The 25,574-nt window shown below is 41.5% G+C and overlaps 1 protein-coding gene across 1 annotated transcript in view; it reads right to left on the reverse strand.

Moving 5' to 3' along the window:
- Window positions 1-11,435: 11,435 nt before the first annotated feature.
- Window positions 11,436-25,574, reverse strand: part of NLRP9 (NLR family pyrin domain containing 9) — a 38,543-nt gene continuing 24,404 nt past the window's right edge. Inside the window, exons 7-10 of the mRNA XM_036833984.1 lie at window positions 24,026-24,196; window positions 23,448-23,618; window positions 22,193-22,340; window positions 11,436-11,525 (exon numbers count right to left, since the gene is read on the reverse strand). Coding sequence (XP_036689879.1) covers window positions 11,436-11,525; window positions 22,193-22,340; window positions 23,448-23,618; window positions 24,026-24,196 — 580 coding nt within the window. The remainder of the gene's footprint in view (window positions 11,526-22,192; window positions 22,341-23,447; window positions 23,619-24,025; window positions 24,197-25,574) is intronic.

Genomic DNA, 25,574 nt, shown 5'->3' on the forward strand with positions numbered 1-25,574 from the left:
GACGGGGAGGGATGGAGACAGAACCCTGGCACCCAGGTGGTCCTTTCAGAGGTGGAGGTTACGTGCTCAGCCTGCCTGACATCTTACTGTAATCAGTTGCCAGTTTCACTCAGCTTTTTTCTTTTATCGAAGTATAGTTGATTTACAATATTGTATTAGTTTCAGGTGTACAGCAAAGTGATTCAGTTATACATATATTTTTGCAGATGCTATTCCATTATAGGTTATTGCGAGATATTGAATATAGTTCCCTGTGCTATACAGTAAACCCTTGTTGTTTATATATTTTATATATAATGATGTATATCTGTTAATCCCACACTGCTAATTTATCCCTCTCCCCACCCCTTTCCCCTTTGGTAACCATAAGTTTATAGTCTATGTCTGTGAGTTTGTTTCTCTTTTGTAAATAATTTTTTTATTTAATTTTTGTTTTATATTGAATTAGAATTGATTTCCAATGTTCTGTTTGTTTTAGGTGTACAGTAACTTGATTCAGTTATCCATAGAGGTATATCTATTCTTTTTCGGGTTCTTTTCCCATACACGTTTTTAGAGTATGTTCAGGAGAGTTCTCTGTGCTATTCAGTAGGTACTTTTGGATTATCTATTTGACATATATTAGTGTGTATATGTTAATCACAACCTCCTAACTTGTCCTTCCCCCCTAAATTCCCTTTTTGATAATCATAAGTTTGTTTTCTAAGACTGTGACCCTGTCTCTGTTTTGTAAATTAGTTCATTTGTATGAATTTATGGATTCACCTACAAGGGATGTCTTATGATATTTGTCTTTCTCTCTCTGACTGACTCCACTTAGTATGATAATCTTTCAGCCCATCCATCCATATTGCCACAAATGTCATTATTTCTTTCTTTGTTATGGCTGAGTAGTATTCCCTTGTAGAAAAGTACCACATCATCTTCATTTTTCTATCGATGGACATGATGGTTAATTCTATGTCTTGGCTATTGTTAAGAGCGCTGCCCTGAAAATAGGGGTGTGCTTGTCATTTTGAAATATAATTTTTCTCCAGATCTAAGACCAGGAGTGGGATTGCCAAATATTAGAGTAACTCTATAATCAGTTTTTTGAGGAAATTCCATACTGCTCTCTAAATAGGCTCCACCCATTTACATCCCCACCAATGGGGGAGGAGGATTCCCTTTCCACTGCCATCTCTGGCGTGTACTAAAAAGCTTTTGCACAGCAAAGGAAACCATAAACAAGATGAAAGACAAACCACAGAATGGGATAAAATACTAGGAAATGAAGTAACTAAAAAGAGATTAACTACCAAAATACACAAACACCCATACAGCTCCATCTCAAAAGGGATGGGCAGAAGACCTAAAAAGACATTTCAGTGAAGAAGACATACAGATGCCATAAAGCACATAAAAGGGTGCTCAGAATCACTAATTAGGAGACAAATGCAAATCAGCGGGGTAAAATGAGGTATCACCAGACACAGATCAGAATGGCCAACATAAACGTCACGCCATTTGCAGCAACAAATATGGATGGACCGAGAGATTTTCATAATAAGTTAAGTAAGGAAGACAGAAAAAGAAAAAATCAGAAGATATCCCTTGCAGGTGGACTCCATAACAGAGACGGGTTTAAAGACTTAGAAAACAAACATGATTACCAAAAAGAGAAGTAATGAGAGAGGGATACATTAGGAAGTTGAGATTAACATATATGCACCAAAATATGTCAAATAAATAATCCACAAGGACCTACTGAATAGCACAGGGAAATCTCCTGAACATACTCTAATAACCTATATGGGATAAGAACACGAAATAAAATCGATATAAGTCTTTGGATAACTGAATCCAGTTCGTGAACACCTACCACAAACACAACATTGGAAATCAACGGTACACTAATATGAAATAAAAATTAAATAAAAAAAGAACAAGGAGAAAAACAAAAAAGGTTGGGCATGAAGAAATGCTGCCGCCTTGTGGCTGTTTCCCATAACTACACCTTGAACACCTGTGCTGACGGGCACCTGCTCTTCGCAAGGCCTGCGGGGCTGTAAAGAAGAAACACCTGCCCTCAAGAAACGTCCTCGGGTAGGTCAGCGAGAAAGAATTCAAAACCGGGCACACATTCCAGAAGCCAATTTCAACAGGTTAGTTTTACTCACCCTGCTTACAAACAACCACATGAAAAGAGGTCCACGTCGATAAATAGCAGAGAAATGTTAATCAAAACTAAAGCGAGGTATAACCTCACACCAGTCAGAATGGCCACCGTCAAAAAGTCTACAAACAATAGATGCTGAAGAGGGTGTGGAGAAAACGATACCATCCTACACTATCGGTGGGGATATAAACTTGTAACAGCCACTATGGGCCCCAGTGGGGAGGGTCCCTAGATGATCAAGACGACAATGAAATTAGAACACTCCCCAACACCATACACAAAAATAAACTCCAAATACGTTAAAGTTCTAAACTTTAGGCCGCATACTATAAAACTCTTGAGGAAAACCTAGGCAGAGCATGCTTTGACATAAATTGCAGCAAGTTCTCTTTGAATCCATATCTGAGAATAATGAAAAATAAATACAAAATAAACAAATGGGACCTAATTTAATGTAAAAGCATTTGCACAGCAAAGGAGACCAGAAATGAAAGAAAAGGACAACCCTCACAATGGGAAAAAAATAGTGGAAAACCAAGATACCCACAAGGAATTCATCTCCAAAACATAAATGCAGGTCATGCAGCTCAATATCACAAACACAAACAACCCAATAAAGAATGGGCGGAAAATCTAAATGGACATTTCTCCAAAGAAGAAATACAGATGGCCACAAAGCACATAAAAAGGTGCTCAGCATTCCTGAGTAGGAGAGAAATGCAAATCAGTGGGGAACATGAGGTATCACCTCACACAGGTCAGAATGGCCATCATCGAAAAACGTGCAACAATAAATGCTGGAGAGGGTGTGGAGAGAGGGAAGCCCCCTACACGGTTGGTGGGGACGTATATCCGTACATCCACTATGGACAACACTGTGGAGGTTCATTAAAACACTAAACATACAAGTACCATGTGACCCAGCCATCCCACTCCTGGGCATGGATCCGGAGAAAAACAAACTTTGAAAAGACACGTGCACCCCAGCCATCCTGGCGGTACTATGTACAATAGCCAAGAGAAGCAAGCCACCTAAGCCTAGAAGGAGAGATGAACAGATAAAGAAGACGTGGTCCATACACTCATGGCATATTCCTCAGCCATAATACAGGATGAAAGAATGCCATTTCCAGCCACGGGGAAGGAAGTAGAGATGATCCTACTAAGTCAACTAAGGGAAGCAGGGAAACACAGGTCTCATGTAACATCACCTATAGGTGAGTCGAGAAATGGATCCAAATGAACGTCTTTACAAAACAGAAGCAGCCTCACAGACCTAGGAAACAAACAACTTATGGTTACCAAGAGGGAAGGGTGGTGGGCAGGGAGAAATTAGCCTGTTGAGATGAACATGTACACACTAGTCTTTATAGAATAATCAACAAGGACCCACTGTAGAGAACAGGGAACCCTACTAGACACTGTAGGATAAGCTATATGGGAAGGGAAGCCAAAAAAGGACATATAAACGTCTAGGTATAACTGAAACAAGGAGCTGGAAATCACCCACCCCCCAAAAAACCCTCCACAGCATTATAACTCACCTACGCCCCAATACAAAATAAAAAAGGAAGGAAAGAAAGAAAAGAAACGCCGACTCTATTTAACCGTGGCCTTGGTGACATCGGTTGGTGTCACAGCCCTGAAGCCGGACCAGTCTTGGGTCCCAAGGCTGGACTGTCGTGCGGCTGAGGGAGCTGCGAGGATGTGCAGGCAAACGGGCCCCCTTTGCACTCGGAGCGCCTGGTCCTCTCTGCACGGGACCACACTCTCCAGATCCCCGCAGCCCTCCCACCGCGAAAGCAAGCCTCGTGCACCCAGAGGATGGGGGAGCATCTGGGCTGGAGGAGCATTCAAGCGTCCCTCGGGCTCCGCGTCTCCCGGTGCTGGGCTTCCCTCCTCCAGCCTCCTGCCTTTGGGTCGCCCCACCTACGGACGACGGCACCCTCAGCAGAGAGGTGTTGCAGCACTTGGGAGCCATCCGGGGGCGGGGTCAAGGCTAAGGGGAAGAAGTCAGGAGACACAAGCCTTGGGTGCTTCTTCTGGCGGATTCCACTGGAACTGACAAGCCAGGAGCAGGACTCTCCCTAAGGCTCTTGTTGCCACAGTAACCCGAGCCGGGCATGAGGAAATGCTGCCGCCTTGTGGCCATTCTCCGCAACAACAACTGTAAAACCTGTGCTGACGACCACTTCATATTCACAAGGCCTGCGGGTTGCAGTTGATGCCGGCCCTCGGGAAATATCCTGGGGCAAATCATCGGAAAAGGAGGCAAAACAGGGCCGACGATGAAGAAGCCACTTTCAAGACGTAAATTTTACTCACAATGTATTAAAAAACGAAAAAAGCACACGAAAAGGTAGGCAACAGCACTAATTACGAAAGGAATGCATATCAAAATGATAAGGAGAAGTCACCTCACACCGGTCAGAATGGCCATCCTCAAAAAAATCGACAAGACTACATGCTGGAGAGGCCGTGGGCAAAAGGCAATCCTCCTCCACCGTTGGTGGTAATGGAAATGCGAGCAGTCACTACAGAGGACTCTAAGGAAGTTCCTTAAAAAACTACACATAGAGTTACCCTATGATCTGGCAATCCACTCCTGAGCTTGGATCCGGAGAAAAATCATAATTCAAAATGACACATGCCGCCCTATTTTCATGGCAGAGCTATTTACAGTAGCCAGGACATGGAATCCTCCATAAAGTACATCCACAGAAAAGTGAATATGATGTGGTACATATGCACGGTGGAATACTGCTCAGCCATAAAAAAGAACAAAATAACGCCATGGATGGATGGACCGGGAGACTGTCGTACTAAGTCAAGTACGGCAGAGAGAGACACACAAATATCATAAGATATCCCTTACAGGCGAATCCTTACATTCATAGAAATGAACTAATTTACAAAACAGAGAAAGACTCACAGACTTAGAAAACAAACTTATGATTATCAAAATGGGTGGGAAGGCTGGAGCGATACATTAGGAGGTTGAGATTAACATATACATGCCATTATATGTCAAGTAAGTAATCCACAAGGAGCTACTGAATAGCACAGGGAAGTCTCCTGAACATACTCTAATAACCTATATGGGATAAGAACCCGAAGAAGAATCGATATATGTCTATGGATAACTGAATCAAGTTCGTGTACAACTACCACAAACACAACATTGGAAATCAACGGTACACTAATATGAAATAAAAATTAAATTAAAAACAAAGAAGAAGAAAAACAAAAAAGGTTGGGCATGAGGAAATGCTGCCACCTTGTGGCTGTTTCTCATAACTACACCTTGAACACCTGTGCTGACGGGCACTTGCTCTTCGCAAGGCCTGCGGGGCTGTAAAGAAGAAACACCTGCCCTCAAGAAACGTCCTGGGGTAGGTCAGCGAGAAAGAATTCAAAACCGGGCACACATTCCAGAAGACAATTTCAAGAGGTAAGTTTTACTCACCCTGCTTACAAGAAACCACATGAAAAGAGGTCCACGTCGATAAATAGTAGAGAAATGCTAATCAAAACTAAAACGAGGTATAACCTCACACCAGTCAGAATGGCCACCGTCAAAAAGTCTACAGACAATAGATGCTGAAGAGGGTGTGGAGAAAACGATACCCTCCTACACTATCAGTGGGGATATAAACTTGTAACAGCCACTATGGGCCCCAATGGGGAGGGTTCCTAGATGATGAAGAAGACAATGAAATTAGAACACTCCCCAACACCATACACAAAAATAAACTCCGAATAGCTTAAAGTTCTCATCTTTTGGCCACATACTATAAAACTCCCGAGGAAAACCTAGGCAGGACATGCTTTGACATAAATCGCAGCAAGTTCTCTTTGAATCCACCTCATAGAATAATGAAACATAAACCCCAAAAAAACAAATTGGACCTAATTCAACTTAAATTCATTTGCACAGCAAAGGAAACCACAAACGAAAGAAGAAGACATCCCTTGGAATGGGAATAAAATAGTGGAAAACCAAGATACCCACAAGGAATTCATCTGCAAAACATACAAGCAGCTCATGCAGCTCAATATCAAAAACACAAACAACCCAATAAAAAAATGGATGGAAAATCTAAATGGACTTCTCTCCAAAGAAGACGTACAGATGGCCATAAAGCACTGAAAAGGTGCTCAGCATTCCTGATTAGGAGAGAAATGCAAATCAAGGGGGTAAAATGAGGAATCAGCTCACACAGGTCAGAAAGGCCATCATACAAAACTGTACAACAATAAATGCTGGAGAGGGTGTGGAGAGAGGGAACCCCCTACACGGTTGGTGGGGACGTATATCCGTACATCCACTATGGACAACACTGTGGAGGTTCATTAAAACACTAAACATACAAGTACCATGTGACCCAGCCATCCCACTCCTGGGCATGGATCCGGAGAAAAACAAACTTTGAAAAGACACGTGCACCCCAGCCATCCTGGCGGTACTATGTACAAAAGCCAAGAGAAGCAAGCCACCTAAGCCTAGAAGGAGAGATGAACGGATAAAGAAGACGTGGTCCATACACTCACGGCATATCACTCAGCCATAATACAGGATGAAAGAATGCCATTTCCAGCCACGGGGAAGGAAGTAGAGATGATCCTACTAAGTCAACTAAGGGAACCTGGGAAACAAAAGTCTCATGTAATATCACATATAGGTGGAGCTGAGAAATGGATACAAATAAACGTCTTTACAAAAGAGAAACAGCCTCACAGACCTAGTAAAGTAACTTATGGTTACCAAAAGGGAAAGGTGGTGGGCAGGGAGGAATTAGCCTGTTGAGATGAACATGTACACACTAGTCTTTATAGAATAATCAACAAGGACCCACTGTAGAGCACAGGGAACTCTACTCGACACTCTGGGATAAGCTATATGGGAAGGGAAGCCATAAAAGTACATATAAAGGTCTAGGTATAAGTGAAACAAGGGGATGGAAATCACCCCACCCTCCCCAAAAAAGCCTCCACGGCATTATAACTCACCTACACCCCAGTACAAAATAAAAATTAAAAGGAAGGAAAGAAAGAAAAGAAACGCCGACTCTATTTTTTTTTTTTTTTTTACGCCGACTCTATTTAACCGAGGCCTTGGTGACATTGGCTGGTGTCACAGCCCTGGAGCCGGACAAGTCTTGCGTCCCAAGGCTGGTCTGTCGCGCGGCTGAGGGAGCCGGGAGCCGGTGCAGACAAACGGGCCCCCTTTGCACTCGGAGCGCCTGGTCCTCTCTGCATGGGACCACACTCTCCAGATCCCCGCAGCCCTCCCACCGCGAAAGCAAGCCTCGTGCACCCAGAGGATGGGGGAGCATCTGGGCTGGAGGAGCATTCAAGCGTCCCTTGGGCTCCGCGTCTCCCAGTGCTGGGCTTCCCTCCTCCAGCCTCCTGCCTTTGGGTCGCCCCACCTACGGACGACGGCACCCTCAGCAGAGAGGTGTTGCAGCACTTGGGAGCCATCCGGGGGCGGGGTCAAGGCTAAGGGGGAAGAAGTCAGGAGACACAAGCCTTGGGTGCTTCTTCTGGCGGATTCCACTGGAACTGACAAGCCAGGAGCAGGACTCTCCCTAAGGCTCCTGTTGCCACAGTAACCAGAGTCGGGCATGAGGAAATGCTGCCGCCTTGTGGCCGATTCCTGTAATAACAACTTTAAAACCGGTGCTGTAAGGCTTGTGGGATTTTAATTCCAGAGCAGGGATTGAACCTGGCCCTCAGCAGTAAGAGCGCCGAGTCCTAACCACTGGACTGCCAGGGAATTCCCTCAAATGCTTTTTCTATGTCTATTGAGATGTCATGTGAATTTTATCCTTCACTTTGTTAATGCAACAAAAACAAACAAATGAGACCTAATTAAACTTAAAAGCTTTTGCACAGAAAAGGTTACTATCAACAAAATGAAAAGACAATGTACTGAATGGGAAAAAAATATTTTCAAATGATATGACCGGTAAGAGGTTAATATCCATAATACATAAACAGTTCATACAACTAAATATTAAAAAGCCAATTAAAAATGGGCAGAAGACCTGAATGGAAAATTTTCCACAGACACCATACAGATGGCCAAGAGACACATGAAAAGTTGGTCAACATTGCTAATCTTCAGAGAAATGCAAATTAAAAACATATTAAGGTATCACATCACACCTGTCAGAATGGCCATCATCAAAACGCCTACAAACAACAAATGTTGGAGAGGATGTGGCGACAAGGGGACCCTTGTACACTGTTTTTGAAATATAAATTGGTGCAGCCACTATGGAAAACTTTATGGAGGTTCATCAAAAACTATAATGTAATCCAGAAATTCCTGTCCTGGGTGTATATCCAAAAAAATGAAAACACCAATTTGAAAAGATTCATGAACCCCAATGTTCATGACAACATTATTTACAATAGCCAAGATATGGAAGCAACCTAAGTGTCCATCAACAGATGAATGGATAAAGAAGATGTGGTCTGTATAGGCACAATGGAGTACTACTTAGCCATAAAAATGAAATTCCACCATTGCAACAATGTGGATGGAGCTAGAGATTATTATGCTTCATGAAATAAGTCAGACAGAGAAAGGCAAACACTGTATGTTATCACATATGTAAATCTATAAAATAAACCAAATGAATGTATATAACAAAACAGAAAGAGACTCACATATATAGAGAACAAACTCATGGTTACCAGTGGATAGAGTTTCCTCTCTCTTTTCTCTTGGGGGAAAGTACAAGATAGGGATGTGTGATTAAGAGATACAACATACTATGTATAAAACAGAAAAACAAGGATATATTGTATAGTGCAGGGAATTATAGCCATTAACCTGTAATAACTTTTAATGGAGTATCATCTCTAAAAATAGTGAATCACTATGCTGTACAACTGAAACTAATACAATATTGTAAATCAACTATACTTCAGTAAGAATACTTAATATAGGAAATACAATGTTCTGTTTATAGGAAATAATTTCTGTTTATGATTCATTAACTGTTCCATAATTTTCTGCTATACATTTGTACCCTACATGTAACAAGCAGAAAGGTTCATAGCTTTGGCTATGTGCAGACAAGAATTTTCTATCACACAGGGAGATCAGCTCGGTGCTTTGTGACCACCTAGAGGGGTGGGATAGGGAGGGTGGGAGGGAGGGAGATGCAAGAGGGAAGAGATATGGGAACATATGTATATGTATAACTGATTCACTTTGTTATAAAGCAGAAACTAACACACCATTGTAAGGCAATTATACTCCAATAAAGATGTTAAAAAAATTTTTTTTTCTATCCATGTGTCTGTAGTCAGAGTTTCCCTTGCCTTGCCCCAGATTCACTGGAGGACTGGCAATGCCTAAGTTCAACTGGAAAATTCACAGATATATGGAGATTAAACAACACACTCCTAAACAACAGATGTGTCAAAGAAGAAATCAAAAGGAAAATGAAAAATATCTTGAGACAAGCATGAATGGAAATACAACACACCAAAAGTTATAGGATTCAGCAAAAGCTATTCTAATAGGAAAATTTATTTCAATAAAACCCACAATAAGAAAAAAGAAATCTCAATAAACAAGCTAACTTACACCTCAAGGAACTGAAAACGAGAACAACAACAAAACAAAACCACCCCTTCCCTCCTCCCAGCAAGCAAACTAAACCCAGATTTAGCAGAAGGAAGAAAATAACAAAGGTCAGAGTGGAAATAAATGAAAAGAGACCAGAAGAACAATAGAAAAGATCCGTGAAACCAAGAGTTGGGTTTTTGAAAAGATTAACATTCATTTTGTTACTTACCACTGACAGGAACGTGAGAGAGGAGAAGATTCACGGTCGGGCACCTCAGGCATTTCTAACTTCCCTGCCGTCCTCTCTCCCTTCTCCTGCTAGAGCCAGCTGAATTCCTTTCTTTAAAAAACGAGAAGCACATATAGACTCATCACAGGAGCTCCTATCCTACCTCTTCCCGGAACTCCCCTCCTCCCATCACTTCAAGTGTTTTGCACCTTCTCAGGCTCCAGCCCAGTTGATCTCACCTGCTCATAATCACCTGACGATTATCGTCAGTCACACTTATAGCTGATTCACTCTTCACCTCAGAATGAAAGTCATACCTTTTTTGATCCTTTACTTCTCTATCCTGTGTCTTCCTAATAAACTGAGAGCTGTAAGAAGCAAGGAAGAGTCTCCTTATTGCCTCACAGATGCTCGGCCCACAGGCCCTGGACGCAGGGAGCCGCTGCTGGCCATCTTTCCAACAGCAGCGAGAGCGCTCCTTTTGTTACAATTAACTGAACCCCCCCCCCCGGCACTCCAGGATGCTAGGTTGTACCCTGGCCTCAGCGAATCCTACTGAATCTTACTTACCGGCCAAAATGTATGACTGGCATCTCACGGCCAGTAAATCCTCACAGGATCCCCCCTGAAACCGCCCTCAGTGCTCCCTACATCACACCTCCCAGCGACTCCTAAGTGCACACGGGTCCCCTCATCCCCTTGCACCTCTCCTCCCACAAACATGGCCCATGGCCTCCCGCCCATGGGGCTGAGAGTTTACTGGGCTGAGCGATGTGGTCAGACCTGCCGGCTGTAGATTTGGCGGAGCAGAGAGCCACCCACAGGTGAGGTGTCTCCCCGACACCATCAATCACCAGGCAGAACCGCAGGACACGCCTGACGCTGCACAGAGTATCACCCCAGCCCTACACGGTCACACACGGGGCACCGCCACAGCCAGAGTCAAACGAACCCGCAGAGGGGCCCTTGTGCTGTGACAGGAGCACACACCCCAGTGCCCGCCGCCCTGCCCCCCGAACCTCTCTTCACCCACAGGAGTCGGGGACCAGCGTGGGCAGGTCAGTTTCCATAGAACAGGACAAGCTGGAAGCAAGTTTTACAAGAAAAACAGAGAGAGAACCCCCAAAGCCCTCTTTTCCAGCAGCTTTTCTGATGACACAGCTCTGCTTTCATGAACAAAATTTTGTGAAAAAAAATTTTTTTTTAATTTTAAAAATTTTGCTTTTAAAAACTTGTGTCTCTCTTGTGCCTGAGCTCTTTCCCCTCCACTAGCTTCCTCATATCTTGTGGGATTTTAAAACTTCTGTTAGTACAAATGCCTGCAACACAGGGGAAGCAGCAGGAATTCATTCTGATGTTGTGCTGGCAACAGAATGTAACTCATGGCAGGTGAGCTCAGAAACCAGGGCTGGTTTGCAGCCAAGTGCTGAGGCAGAGCCGAGAAGGAGCTGCTTAGGGCATCATCACGAGCCCTGGGCGATGGGACTAAAGGAGCCCGGAATAAGGCCCTGGATAGAGACACACTGAGAACGGGGGCCGGGGAACTCGTTCACCTGCAGGCCGAGATCCATGAGGTCTGATGAAATGAGCAGAGTCCTTGTTAACAACGAGGAGGAGCTCAGTGACTCTGGTCATCCAGGGCTTGGCACAGATTCCAAAGAGACCACATCCCTCTTCTCTCCTTTTTAGAACTCCAGGGCCCAGGAATTTCCAGCAAACCACACCATCCTGGTCCCACCCTGAGACACTCCACAGCACACACCCACCCTCCACCCAGCCAGAGCGTGGATGGGGCGCTCAGACTGAGGCAGGGTTTGCATGTGTCCTGCCCAATTTTAATGCAGTTCCTCTCTTGTTGGAGATGCCTTCTCTCCTGGTTTTTGCCCTGAGATTGAACAGAAGAAAGCACTCACCTGGCTGGTCTTTGTTTCAGACTCCTTGCAGGGACGTGTCACTCAGGATGAGCCCTGAGCCCTCAGCCCTGAGCCCTGAGGCCATGGTCATAGGGACCAGGCTCCTGGCCCTGATCTCTCCACAGAGATGCCACTGTCACCTCATCTGTTGTGTCAGTGACACTGTCTTCAGGGAGAGTCAGAGCAGAAACTCATACCCTTTGGTTGGCCAATGTCAGGACTGAATCAGCTTCCCCCCAAAACAACTTTGGGGCTGAGTAGAGTGGATCCTTTTGGTCTAGTCACAGGGTCGTGCGACAGATGTTTTTAATAGCTATAAAACAATTGTATTTTTTCTACAGTGGTTGCCAAACCACTCTGTTCTACTTGCATCATCCCTTTTACATTTCCTACTTCCTACCAGACCTGTCTATTTTCGAATCCTGGCCCTGCTGTTATAGCTCGAGCAAATGAAAGGAAAGAAACCAAGGGTCAGCCCAGAATTTTGCATCCAGTGAGAACAATCTTCAGGAGTTAGGGCGACACCTTCTTCTCTGTATTTCTCTTTATCCACTTCATCCCTTTCTTGTCACTTCCTCGCACCTCTTAGGCCATGATAGTGTTGGCATAGCTGCAGATACACACGTTGGTAGTGGGATGGGCAGGGCAGTGAGGGAGGGAGTGGGCATTGGAGGCTTGTCATTGGGTGTTTTAGTCACAAGGCGGGGATACTGCTGTGAGGGGGTGGGGAGCCGTGTGAAGGAACAGCAGCAGTGAACCTGCATTACAGGAGGGTGCTGAGGAGATGTGGGGATGGGCAAGATGAGAGAGGCAGTGTGGCTGTGAGCCTGGGACCCTAAACTTGCAAGAAAAAGACTGAGCCAATAATAAATATGTTAAGGTGGATGTAGTCCAGGATTCTCACTTTTGGTGGAATACTTACAAGTATAGAAGAGGGAAAGTCTAGAATGAGTTCTTGGGGTTCTCTTTGAATTGGAGGAATTATGAGTAACTCATAGCTCATTATAAATACATCTGTGCATTTGGGATGTGTGTGTGCACATGCATGAAACCAAAATAACTATGAGCTCTTTTTGCTGAGAGTTCCCAGAACCAGAAACATACTGGCAGCAGTGGGCAAAGCTAATAGTAGACCTTGGATTCTAAAATCAGATCTCCATTTGAAGGAATCAGTATTCTTTGGCAAAATGACTGATACATCTGGACCAGTACCTGAGACGCCTGCAACAATTCCTTTTGTTAAATTATGGGAGCTTTAGATTTTCCATTGCTCAAACCTGGGGCAACATGGGCATGAAAACAGACAATGATTGTATGAGAATGTATCCCATTGAATCATAAGGAATTTAGGAGTACATTTAATATGAGTAAAAATGAATGAATGAATGAATGAATGACTACATGGGGAAAGGGAAACTTCTTCACTCAATAGACTCCTAATAGTAAATGTAGATGGCTTAAATAAGACAACCGTCCTATTCGATTCAGGTGGTAGTTCTGCTGGGCACTAAGGTGGGTTAGTGTAGGGGTGACAAAGAAGAGGATATTAGGACAATCGGGATATCTCCAATTAAAGAACTTACCAACTGCAAAGACCAAATGGTAAATGTAATGTGGAGAAACTTGGTAGATGCCCATCACCACTGTTGGGATAGGCAGACATAGTATGTCCTTTGGTGTGAAGCACTGAGAATATTAGAGCATCTTTTCTTTTTTTCTTGTTTTCTTGAGATACTATTGACAATTACATATATAAGTTTAAGATTTATAACATGGTGATTTGATACACACATATATTTTGAAATTATTACCACAATAAGGTTAACACCTCCATTCCTTCACTTAATTACCTTCTATTGTTCTTGATAGTGATAATGTTTAACAACAATCAACTATATAATACAGTATTGTTAATTATAATCACCATGATGTACATTAGATCCTCCAGAACTTAATCATTTTCTACTTGGAATTCACTACACTTTGAACAACATCTTCCCATTTTCCCCACACCCCAGCCCCTGAAAACCTCTATTCCACTCTCTGTTTCATGAGTTTGGCTTGTTTAGATTCCACATATAAGAGATATCAAACAGTATTTGTCTTTTTCTGTTTGACTTTTCTCACTCAGCCTAGTTCTCTTAATGTCCATCCATACTGTTGCAAAAGACAGGACCTCCTTTTTCACAGCTGAATGATATTCCATTGTATATATACCACATTTTATTTATCTATTCATCTTTTTAAAATTTTTTAAAAATTTTTATTGGAGTATAGTTGATTTACAATGTTGTGTTAGTTTCTGCTGTACAGCAAAGTGAATCAGTTATACATATACATATATCCACTCTTTTTTAGATTCTTTTCCCATATAGATCATTACAGTATATTAAGTAGAGTTCCCTGTGCTATACAGTTAGGTCCTTATTAGTTATCTATTTTATATCTATTCATCTTTTGATGGAGACTTAGGTTGTTTTCATACCTTGGTTACCGTGAATAATGCTGCAATAACCACAGGGGTGAAGATATTTCCTCAAGTTTTTAACTTCAAGATGCTCTTGTCAAGGAAATGTAAACAGATCTGGTCAAGAGGAATCAGAAACACCAAGGTGAGGGTCATTCTATAGGTCAAGACTATGAAAAAGAAAGGAATGGGAAAGATTTTGAGACTGGAGGAGAAGGAAAAGTCATGGCAACAAAATGCAACACACAACCCTGGCTCAGAATCTCAACCAGAAAAGAATGGACATGTTTTGGATCAGCTGAAAAATTTGAACAGGACCTGTGGATAGCAAGTAGTGTTGTATCCACATTGGTTTTCTAAATCAAAGGGCAGTATAATTGTTATATAGGAGAGTGTCTTTGTTTAGGTAAAATCACATTAGTCAGTTTGGGGTGGAATTCACCATGTTCACATATTGCTCTTAAGTGGTGGAGGAAAAAAGAGTAGTGATAATGGGATAAAATGGAGAAAGTAGTTGAAAAGTCAACTGTATTAAAGTGTTAACTGTTGGAGTATCTGAGTAAGGGAGAAAATGAACTATGTTTGAAATCATTTCAAATAAATTATTTAAAACATAAAAGTAATTCATAGGTATTTAATTCCTTAGTGTTTAAAATAAGGTTGTATATTGCTAAGTATACTTTTATTATTGATCACATTTTATTATTTTGTTCACTTTAATAAGAAAAACGGCAAGTAAAATTAAGAAGTTTTAGATAAGTAAACATTGAATCAATTCACCCACAGAAAACCTAACTCCCTGGAAGTTAAAGAAAGTTCTTCATAATGAAGTTAAGTTATACCAGAGAAAAACATTTTTACAAAAAGAATTTTAGTATCACCTCACACCAATCAGAATGGCCATCATCAAAAAATCTACAAACAATAAATGCTGGAGAGGGTGTGGAGAAAAGGGAACCCTCTTGCACTGCTGGTGGGAATGTACCTTAGGATATCTACAAAAAACAAATGGATAATATAATATTATTAGACAATGCTTAACAGTTCAGTTTAAAATCTTGTCTGGTAATCTGGTTTCAGTATAATGGAATCACTTCTAAATAGAATGAGCAGAGACAAAGTGAATTTCACTAATATAAATTCCTGGCTTACATAAATAAACTCTTCCATTTAAAAGATATTTTATCTCTCTGAAAATATAATATTATGATTATCCACATTTATGCACATATTCAGAGAATTAAAAATTGCTATTGGAAAATTATAAATATTTATACTATAAACCTGAAAATATGCAATAAATGTGAATGAGATATTATTTTAAAATTTAAAAAATTAACATTTTGAATGTTAGACCCATTACACAGCAGATCGTTTTACATCTTCATTAGCTTTTGTGTTCCTACATCTTGTCTGACTTTTTACTTTGTTCTGGGTTTTACAAATCAGAGTCAGCTAGCTATCTGAGCTCAAAATCACCCATAGCACCTAAGGTGTCATGTTAAAGTTTGATCTGAGCCCTTATGAGTGAATAACAAGTTTCCATCAGAGCACAAAGGTTGACATATTCTGATTTAGGGAGTAATGTGTCCCAGAGGCAGTAATCTGTAATATTTCTGTAGGATTCAGAAGCCACTGTCAGGTATAGGAAAGGAGATAAGAATTTGCAACAAAATCCCAGAGTTACCAAAATTCCCTCCTCTTCTGGAAAATCGGGTTTATCTTGTGATGATCTATGCAGAAATCGCGGGAAGTGGCACAGTGAATAGCTTATGACCATCAGCTTGTGATTCACCAGATCGTTTTCTTGACTGCCCCCTCACTGGTGCTGGGACCTCTTTAAAGTCTCCAAACCTTATTCCCTCATTTATAATATGGGGTATTAATAGGACAGTGGGTAGAAGCCACGCATATGTTAAAATTTCAGCCTCTGGACCAGAGAGTTCTTGTTTTATGTCAAGATCACCCACTTGTTAGCTTGGTCCGACTTGGGGAATTTTATTTATCACTCTGTGTCTCTATTCCTCAAAAGAAATGTAAAGTAGGCATTAATGCAGAACATAGATCCAAAGGCTGGCGTGACAGTGAAATGAAAATGAGAACTCAAAACTCCTGTCCATATGGTTGTGCATTTTGGAATTATTTGCATCAGAAGATAACTTCCATTTGCAACAGAAAGAGACTCACAGACATAGAGAACAAACTGATGGTTACCAAAGGGGAAGAAAGGTGGGGGAAGGGATAAATTAGGAGATTGGGATTGACAGATACACACTACTATATATAAGATAGGTAAACAGCAAGGACCTACTGTATAGCACAGGGAAGTATATTCAATATTTTGTAATAACCTATAAGGGAAAAAATCTGAAAACAATATAATTATATATATTCTATAGCCAGAGGGCAGTTATTGAACTCATGCAATTCTGGGTCACCCTCTTCCATTTTCCAGGCATGGGGGAGGGAAGTTTGGGGTCAAATGGGATAAGGAATGACTGATTCCTGTCACTACATGGTGCCTTTTTAAAGGAACATTAAAAGTTCTTTTATAGTAAAAAAATAAAATAAAAATCAAAGCTCTTCTCAGGAAAAAAAAATTATTTCATTTTGAAAAAAAAAAAAAGGCTGGCGTGAACACGTTTTTCATGTTCATTGTTGATCATAGTGGCCTGAACAAAGTTTGTTCTAATATAGCATTAGTAGAAGTAGTAGTAGCAGTAAAAACTATAGTAAATATTGTTTGATTATCCTTCACTACTAAGAATAGGAGGGAAGGATATTAAAATGTAAAGTGGGAAGGATAGATCAGGTATGCTCCACCGGTAAAACTCTTCCTGAGACTTGAAAATTTAATAGAGTTCTTCTCATTAAATTTTTTCTTTCTCCCCTTGGTGCCTGACACACACACAAAGCAATACTCTCTCTCACACACACATAATACAGAACATAAGAAAAATTTGACCCCCCAAATATTTGGAGGAACACTGAGTCAACTGCATCCTACTGCAAAAGGTTTCAGAAAAGAAAAAAAAGAAACATAATGTCATTTTACCACAGGCTGTTTTTCTCTGTGAATATCTGTCTGTGCATATAAGTAAATATATGTCAATGGAACTTATCTGATGTGTCAGGAGTTTGAAGTTATAACCCAGAATCTGCACATCAATTTCCCGTATGTATTCACACTCAAGCCAAAACATCTGTTAGGTCTGAGAAAATAAGCAGACACTTTTGTACATGGCTGAGTTGCTCAGTGGCTCTGGGCATGCATGATTGACTGAGATTCCAAAGAGACCCCACCCTTTCTTCCTTATTGTCAACACTAGAACTGAACGACCTACAGTGAATCTCACCATCGTGGTCTCACCCTGCAACACTCCCCAGCACATGCCCACCAGATACCAGCCCAGCCAGGGCATGAATGGGGCAGCTCAGGACAAGGCAGGGTGAGCACCTGTCCTGCCCAAAGGGTGTTAACAACACAGCCCTGAGTTCCTCTCCTGTTGAAGAGCCCTTCTCTCCTGTTTCCTGCCCTGAGATTGAACACAAGGAAACACTCATCTGCCTGGACCTGGTTCCAGAGCTCTGTGCAGGGAAGGGTCAATCAGGATGGGCCATAGTTATAGGGACAGGGTCCCTGGACCTGATCTCCCCACAGAGGTGCCATTATCATGTCATCTGTCGTAGAGGTGACACTGTCTGCATGGAGAGTCTGGGGCGTCTCCAATGAGGAGCAAATCTTATCCCCAGGGCTCCTCACCCTCATCCACGTCTGGGGATTAGTGACAACTCCTGGGAATTACTGAGAAGATCTACATGAGCAGCTGAGCAGAGGTCAGGAAAGTTTTCCACATTCCCTGTGGAAGTTCAGAGTCAAAGTTGTAATCTGTGGTGGAGCTGGAACTCGAGGTTGGGTCTAGGGTTCCTTTTACACTACTATACAACTATATGGTTTTTCCCAATGGGCATTTTTTTTCTTTTTTTTTTAATTGAAGTATAGTTGATTTACAATGTTGTGTTAGTTTCAGGTGTGCAGCAAAGTGACTCAGATATATATATGTATAATATATATAATATGTGTATATACATTATATATATATGTTCTTTTTCAGATTCTTTTCCCTTACAGGTTATTATAAAATATTGAATATAGTTCCCTGTGCTATACAGTAGGTTCTTATTCGTTATCTATTTTATATATAGTAGTGTGTATATGTTAATCCCAATCTCCTAATTTATCCCTCCCCACCTTTCCCCCTTTGGTAACCATAAGTTTGTTTTCTATGTCTGAGTCTCTTTCTGTTTTGTAAACAAGTTCATTTGTGTCATATTTTAGATTCCACATAGAAGTGATAGCATATATTTGTCTTTCTGTGTCTGGCTTACTTCACTTAGTATGATAATCTCTAGGTCCATCCATGTTGCTGCAAATGGCATTATTTTGTTCTTTTTTCTGGCTGAGTAATATTCCATTGTATAGATGTACCACATCTTTTTTATCCATTCCTCTGTCGATGGACACGTAGGTTGCTTCTGTGTCTTGGCTATTGTGAATAGTGCTGCCATGAACTCCCAATGGGCGTTTTGGTCAATGCTCTCATGTTTCTCAAATCAGGCTGTCACCTGTGATTGGCTCATACTGAACATTTCCATTTGATCTGGAATCTGGCCTCTCCCTTAAATACCGTGATTCTTGCTACATGTAGCCCCAGGTCTTTTAAGCCTGGAGGGTATTCCATGTAACGTTAGTCTATCCCACCTCAGAATCCGTGAGCATCCCTAATGGCCACCTGATTCCACTGGGGATCATGACGTGCTACATAAATCACCCAGAGAGGACTGCTTCCAGGAATTCCCTGGCAGTCCAGTGGTTAAGACTCAGCGCTTTCACTGCAGGGCCCTGGGTTCAATCCCTGGTCAGGGAACTAAGATCCCACAAGCCACATGGTGTGGCCAAAAAAACTAAGGAAAGAAAAAAAAAAAAGAGTACTGCTCCCTTGTCCCTCATTGGACAACCAGTCTTTCCTTCTTTATTTTGAGGATTTATCTCAGGAAGTAGTATTCCTAGACATACAGACAGGATTCAGGGGACCTTAATATATAAGACAGATAGAAGGATAGCATCAGAATGCTCTAAAAATGAGGAAAAGGCCAAAAACCAAATGACAAATTGGACAAAATAATAAAGAGAAACTTCACAAGATAGATGAAAAGATTCACCCTAAATCATATGAATGTTAATTATGACAAGTCATTCAATTTTTAAAGATCGATTTGGATATTCTATATTTTTTTTGCATTTTCATATTATTTTTAGAATAAGCTTGCCAATTTAAACAATGGTGGCAGAACAAAAACAACACAAGCAGGATTGGATTATCTTTGGGATCTGTCAACTCTTTAGATCAAACTAGGGGTATGTATAGGGTCAGCAGGTATATGGGAAACCTCTGTATTTTCCTTCAATTTTGCTGTGAATATGAAACTTCTCTAAAAATAAAGTTTATTAAAAATGGGGGAGGAATGGATTGGGAGTCTGGGATTAGCAGATGAAAACTATTATATAGAGAATGGATAAACAACAAGGTCCTACTGTATAGCACAGTGAAATATATTCAATATCCTGGGATAAACCATAATGGAAAATATGAAAAAGAATGTGAAGTGGTGCTGGGAAAACTGGATAGCTACATGTAAAAGAATGAAATTAGAACACTCCCTAACACCATATACAAAAATAAACTCAAAATGGATTAAAGACCTATATGTAATGCCAGACACTATCAAACTCTTAGAGGAAAACATAGGCAGAACACTATATGACATAAATCACAGCAAGATCCTTTTTGACCCACCTCCTAGAGAAATGGAAATAAAAACAAAAATAAACAAATGGGACCTAATGAAACGTCAAAGCTTTTGCACAGCAAAGGAAACCACAAGACGAAAAGACAACCCTCAGAATGGGAGAAAATATTTGCAAACGAAGTAACTGACAAAGGATTAATCTCCAAAATATACAAGCAGCTCATGGAGCTCAATATCAAAAAAACATACAACCCAGTCCAAAAATGGACAGAAGACCTAAATAGACCTTTCTCCAAAGAAGATATACAGATGGCCTACAGACACATGAAAGAATGCTCAACATCACTAATCATTAGAGAAATGCAAATCAAAACTACAATGAGGTATCACCTCACACCGGTCAGAATGGCCATCATCAAAAAATCTACAAACAATAAATGCTGGAGAGTGTGTGGAGAAAAGGGAACCCTCTTGCACTGTTAGTGGGAATGTAAATTGATACAGCCTCTATGGAGAACAGTATGGAGGTTCCTTAAAAAACTAAAAATAGAACTACCATACGACCCAGCAATCCCACTACTGGGCATATACCCTGAGAAAACCATAAATCAAAAAGAGTCATGTACTACAATGTTCACTGCAGCACTATTTACAATAGCCAGGACATGGAAGCAACCTAAGTGTCCACTGATAGATGAATGGATAAAGAAGATGTGGCACATATATACAATGGAATATTACTCAGCCATAAAAATAAATGAAATTGAGTTATTTGTAGTGAGGTGGATGGACCTGGTGTCTGTCATACAGAGTGAAGTAAGTCAGAAAGAGAAAAACAAATACCGTATGCTAACACATATATATGGAGTCTAAAAAAAAAAGGTTCTGAAGAACCTAGGGGCAGGACAGGAATAAAGACGCAGACCTAATAGAGAATGGACTTGAGGACACAGGGAGGGGGAAGGGTAAGCTGGGACGAAGTGAGAGTGGCATTGACATATATACACTACCAGATGTAAAATAGATAGCTAGTGGGAAGCAGCTGCATAGCACAGGGAGATCAGCTCCGTGCTTTGTGACCACCTAGAGGGGTGGGATAAGGAGGGTGGGAGGGAGATGCAAGAGGGAGAAGATATGGGGATATATGTATACGTATAGCTGATTCACTTTGTTATACAGCAGAAACTAACAGAACACTATAAAGCAATTATACTCCAATAAAGATGTTTAAAAAAAAAAGAATGTATATATATGTATAACTGAGTCATTTTGCTGGACAGCAGAAATTAACACAACATTGTAAATCAACTACACTTCAATAAAATAAATCTTTAAAATGTATTATACTCAACAAAAATAAAACTCTATATAGGACCAGTAAGGCATTAATAATTTATTGTAGAGGCAACAGAGAATTAGGCAATGTTTGATGATGACAGTGAGGTATTGATGTGTATTTGAAAAAGAAAACATTGAATTAAACTGTGTAGATACATTTGAAAAATACCAAATTTTTAAAAAATTGGAGTAGCATATGGTAAAGGATAAGTAGAGATCTGGAAATATACTTTTTTACTAAACCAGAAAACTGATGAAAACTAAATTTGGACAAACTGAAAATGAAAGGTCCTGTTGGGATGTTAGATGTAGTGAATAAATTCTAAAATCTATAGATACATTCTAGCAGCAGTTCTATGTCAGAAGTGTCAAAGGATCGTGGTTCCTTCAAATCCAAGTTCCTACGTCCCAAGACATCCGGTAAGAAAATAAAGTCATGCTTTCCCAAGTGTTTACCCATTTAATGTATTTGTTCTTCTAAACATTGTGAGGCAGGATGGGAACTTTCAAGATGGGGCATAGAGGACTTAGGCACAGACGACACATCCCACAATCATGTTGCTAGAATACTGTGAAGGAAGAGCTCTGAAATCACCGTCCCCACTGCCCTGGCGAACAATTTACAGGACAGGGTGTGTCAGGGGGAGAAATGCCCATTGCGACCCAGGGGAAGCCTTTGTGAGAAGGTTACTTCAGGACATTCCCTGTCAGCCAAGCACACCCCGATCCTGTGCTCGTAATCAATCCAGAGACTGTGTGAAATGGTCAGCTGGGGGTTCGTCTCTTCTACCTCTGTCAGCAGCATCTGAATTTCCTCATCATATGAAGATTTATTCAGGCTGGGAAAATACAAAAAAAAAAAAAAAAGAGTTTTCTTGACTTGACCCATGATTGTTGGCCTCTCTACACCCCAGTGGCTACTTCCTCTCCACTCTTTCCTAGAAATGGCTGGGAGAGTTGTACTGACTGTGCAAAGAATGCACGAAACTTTCCTAGAGACTAGGAAAGTGGGAAAGAGGGATGTGAACCATTTTGTTTATCCTCTGCAGGTCATCGGGATCCTGGCAAACGGAAGGCATTCAAATATTCATTCTACAGACATCAGCTACACACACTCTAAATGCAAACATAATGTTCCAAACAATATTAACTGCTACTCTTGAGGAAATGTACTTCTGGGTCAAGACTCCGCTCAGTCCTTTACGGAACCCCTTCCAGCTCTGAGTTGGGGTTACATCTTTGAGGGCAAGGTAAGTAGGAGATGGTGTTTATAGGAAAGCAGTCATTCTTGCCTGGGGGTGATTTTGCCTCTCAGGGGACATTTGACAATGCCAGGAGCCTTTAAAAACATTTCAGGGAATAGATGTGATAGGCATTCTTTTTAAAAGTTAGTTAATTAAAATTTCATTGAGTTATAATTGACATACAACATTGTGTTAGGTTAAGGTGTGCAATGTATTGGTTTGATACGTTTACATATTGCAAAATGATTACCACCATAGCGTTAACTAACACATCTTTCATATTGCACAATCTCTCTCTTTTGATTGAACAATTAAAATCTTGCCTATCAGCAATTTTGAAGTTTTTTGTTTTGTTTTGTTTTGTTTTTATTGGCCGCGTGGCTTGCAGGATCTCGGTTCCCCGACCAGGGATTGAACCAGGGCCACGGCAGTGAAAGCACAGAGTCCTAACCACTAGACCACCAGGGAAGTCCCTGAAGTTTCCATTTTTGATCATCCATGACTGGAGGGAGGTGTCCCGGGGAATGGAACGTGTGGGCAGAGACCAGAGATACTACCCAACTTCCTGTGATGCACAGCACAGCTCCATATAGCAAAGAAATCTCCAGCCCAAATGTGAACCGTGCCCACGCTGGGCAAACCTACGGCAGTCTAACCTCCCTCTGAGGTCACTCACCACCGGGGGAAACAATGTCCACTCACCCAAGCATCTGCAGGCCACATTCCAGACTGATCAAGGCTTCACACAGCACCACCGCCCCATCACGGTCCAAGCTAATCCATTCCAAGTTCATACACCTCAGTGATTTGCAGAGAGTGAAAGCCAAGGCCAGGTCCTCACAACAGGCAGAGGTGAGCTCACACATCTCCAACCTGCACGGGGAAACACCACCTCAAAATGCGGATTCCACGCCTCTGAGAGGAGACTTTACAATCTAGACAAGTCCTTCTCCACTGGGGCACATGTGGCAGTGTCTGGAGACATCTGACACACATGAGGATTGCTACTAGCATCTCATGGGTGGAGAGAGGCCAGAGATGCAGCTAAACATCCCACAATGCACGGGACAGCCCGCTTCCCCGCACAGCAAACCACCACCCCGTCCCAGATATCAGCTGTGCCAAGCGTGAGCAAACCCTGGATTCACGGCTGGCATTTTACTTATCAGATTGTTCCAGACGCACTTGTCTTTAAACATGCTTCCCCTTCACCCCTTTAATCCTCTAGCTTTTCCTCTTCTTGAAGTAGGTAAGCTTTCCCAACATCAGTGGACACTCACCCAAGAGTCTCTAATTTACACTTAGGATGCTTCAAAGCTTCACATAACTGTTTGACACCAGCATCATATATCTTATTGTTCCCTAGTTTCAGGGTTTTTAGTTTTTCACTGTGAATAAGAACAGCAGCAAGGTCCACACAGCAAACAGAAGTGAAGTAACAGCCTATCAACCTGGAGGAAAAAAAAATACACAAAATTCTCCTAGACACACAAATATATATGATCATGAGGTCCAATCTGGAATGGCTTCACTTATATTCACTTATTCCTGTAAAGGTAGAAATACTCAAGTACTCCTATGATGATGATGATGGTAGAGATGAAACAACATCTCCATTTCTCCACTTTCTTCACTCTGCCCAACACCCTGCAGTTCTGCTGCGCTGCCTGGTCTCTCCCCCCAGGGTCTCTGCCCTTGCTGGTTGTAATACTCTTGGTCCAAATATCAGCGGGGCTACCCCCTTACTCCCTCCGAGTCTCTGTACAAATGTCACCTCGCCGAGGACTTCACTGAATATTTCATATTATATCTCCTGTGTATCTCCTGCCCCCCAAGCTCATGATGTAGAGCTTCCATATGACCCAGCAATCCCACTCCTGGGCTTATATCTGGAGAAAAGCATAGTTCAAACAGATACATGCAACCCTATGTTCATCGCAGCAACATAGGTCCATGGATGGACCTAGAGATTGTCATACTGAGTGAAGTAAGTCAGACAGAGAAAGACAAATAGCATATGATATTGCTTATATGTGGAATCTCAAAAAAGGGTATAAATGAACTTATCTACAAAACAGAAATAGAGTTACAGTTGTAGAAAACTTATGGTTACCAGGGGGAAAAGAGGGGTGAGGGCTAAAATTGGAGATTGGGATTGACATATACACACTACTATATATAAAATAGATAACTAATAAGGACCTACTATCTAGCATAGGACCTCTACTCAATACTCTGTAATGACCTCTATGGGAATAGAATATAAAAAAGAGTGGATATATGTATATGTATAACTGATTCACCTTGCTGTACAGTGGAAACTAGCACAACGTTGTAAATCAACTCTACTCCAATAAAAATTTAAAATAGTCAATAGTGCTGATTGAGAAACCATGATAGACGCACATATGCACACATACTGGCAACTTCACACTCACAGGTGTGTGCGTGCACGTGTGTGTATGTGTATCTACGTGTGTGCATGCCACTCCATGGAAACAGGGATGACGGAGGGTTTCATTTACCGATTTACCTTATCTGCCCGGTAAAAGGAACGATTGATCCTCATGTTGTGTCTGTCATTCATTGTGTGCTTCGATGGGCCAGCCATTGATAATAGTACTTTATGTGCATTATTCCCAGTGGTTGCCTCCATCTTTTTTTTTTTTTAAATTGAGGTATAGTTGTTTTACAGTGTTAGTTTTTACTGTACAGAGAAGTGGAGTTCCCTGTGCTCTACAGCAGGTTCTCATTAGTTATCTATTTTATACATAGTAGTGTGTATATGTCAATCCCAATCTCCCAGTTCATCCCGCCACCCCACCGCCA

This window comes from Balaenoptera musculus, chromosome 19 (genome assembly GCF_009873245.2).
Source record: "Balaenoptera musculus isolate JJ_BM4_2016_0621 chromosome 19, mBalMus1.pri.v3, whole genome shotgun sequence".
NCBI lineage: Eukaryota > Metazoa > Chordata > Mammalia > Artiodactyla > Balaenopteridae > Balaenoptera > Balaenoptera musculus.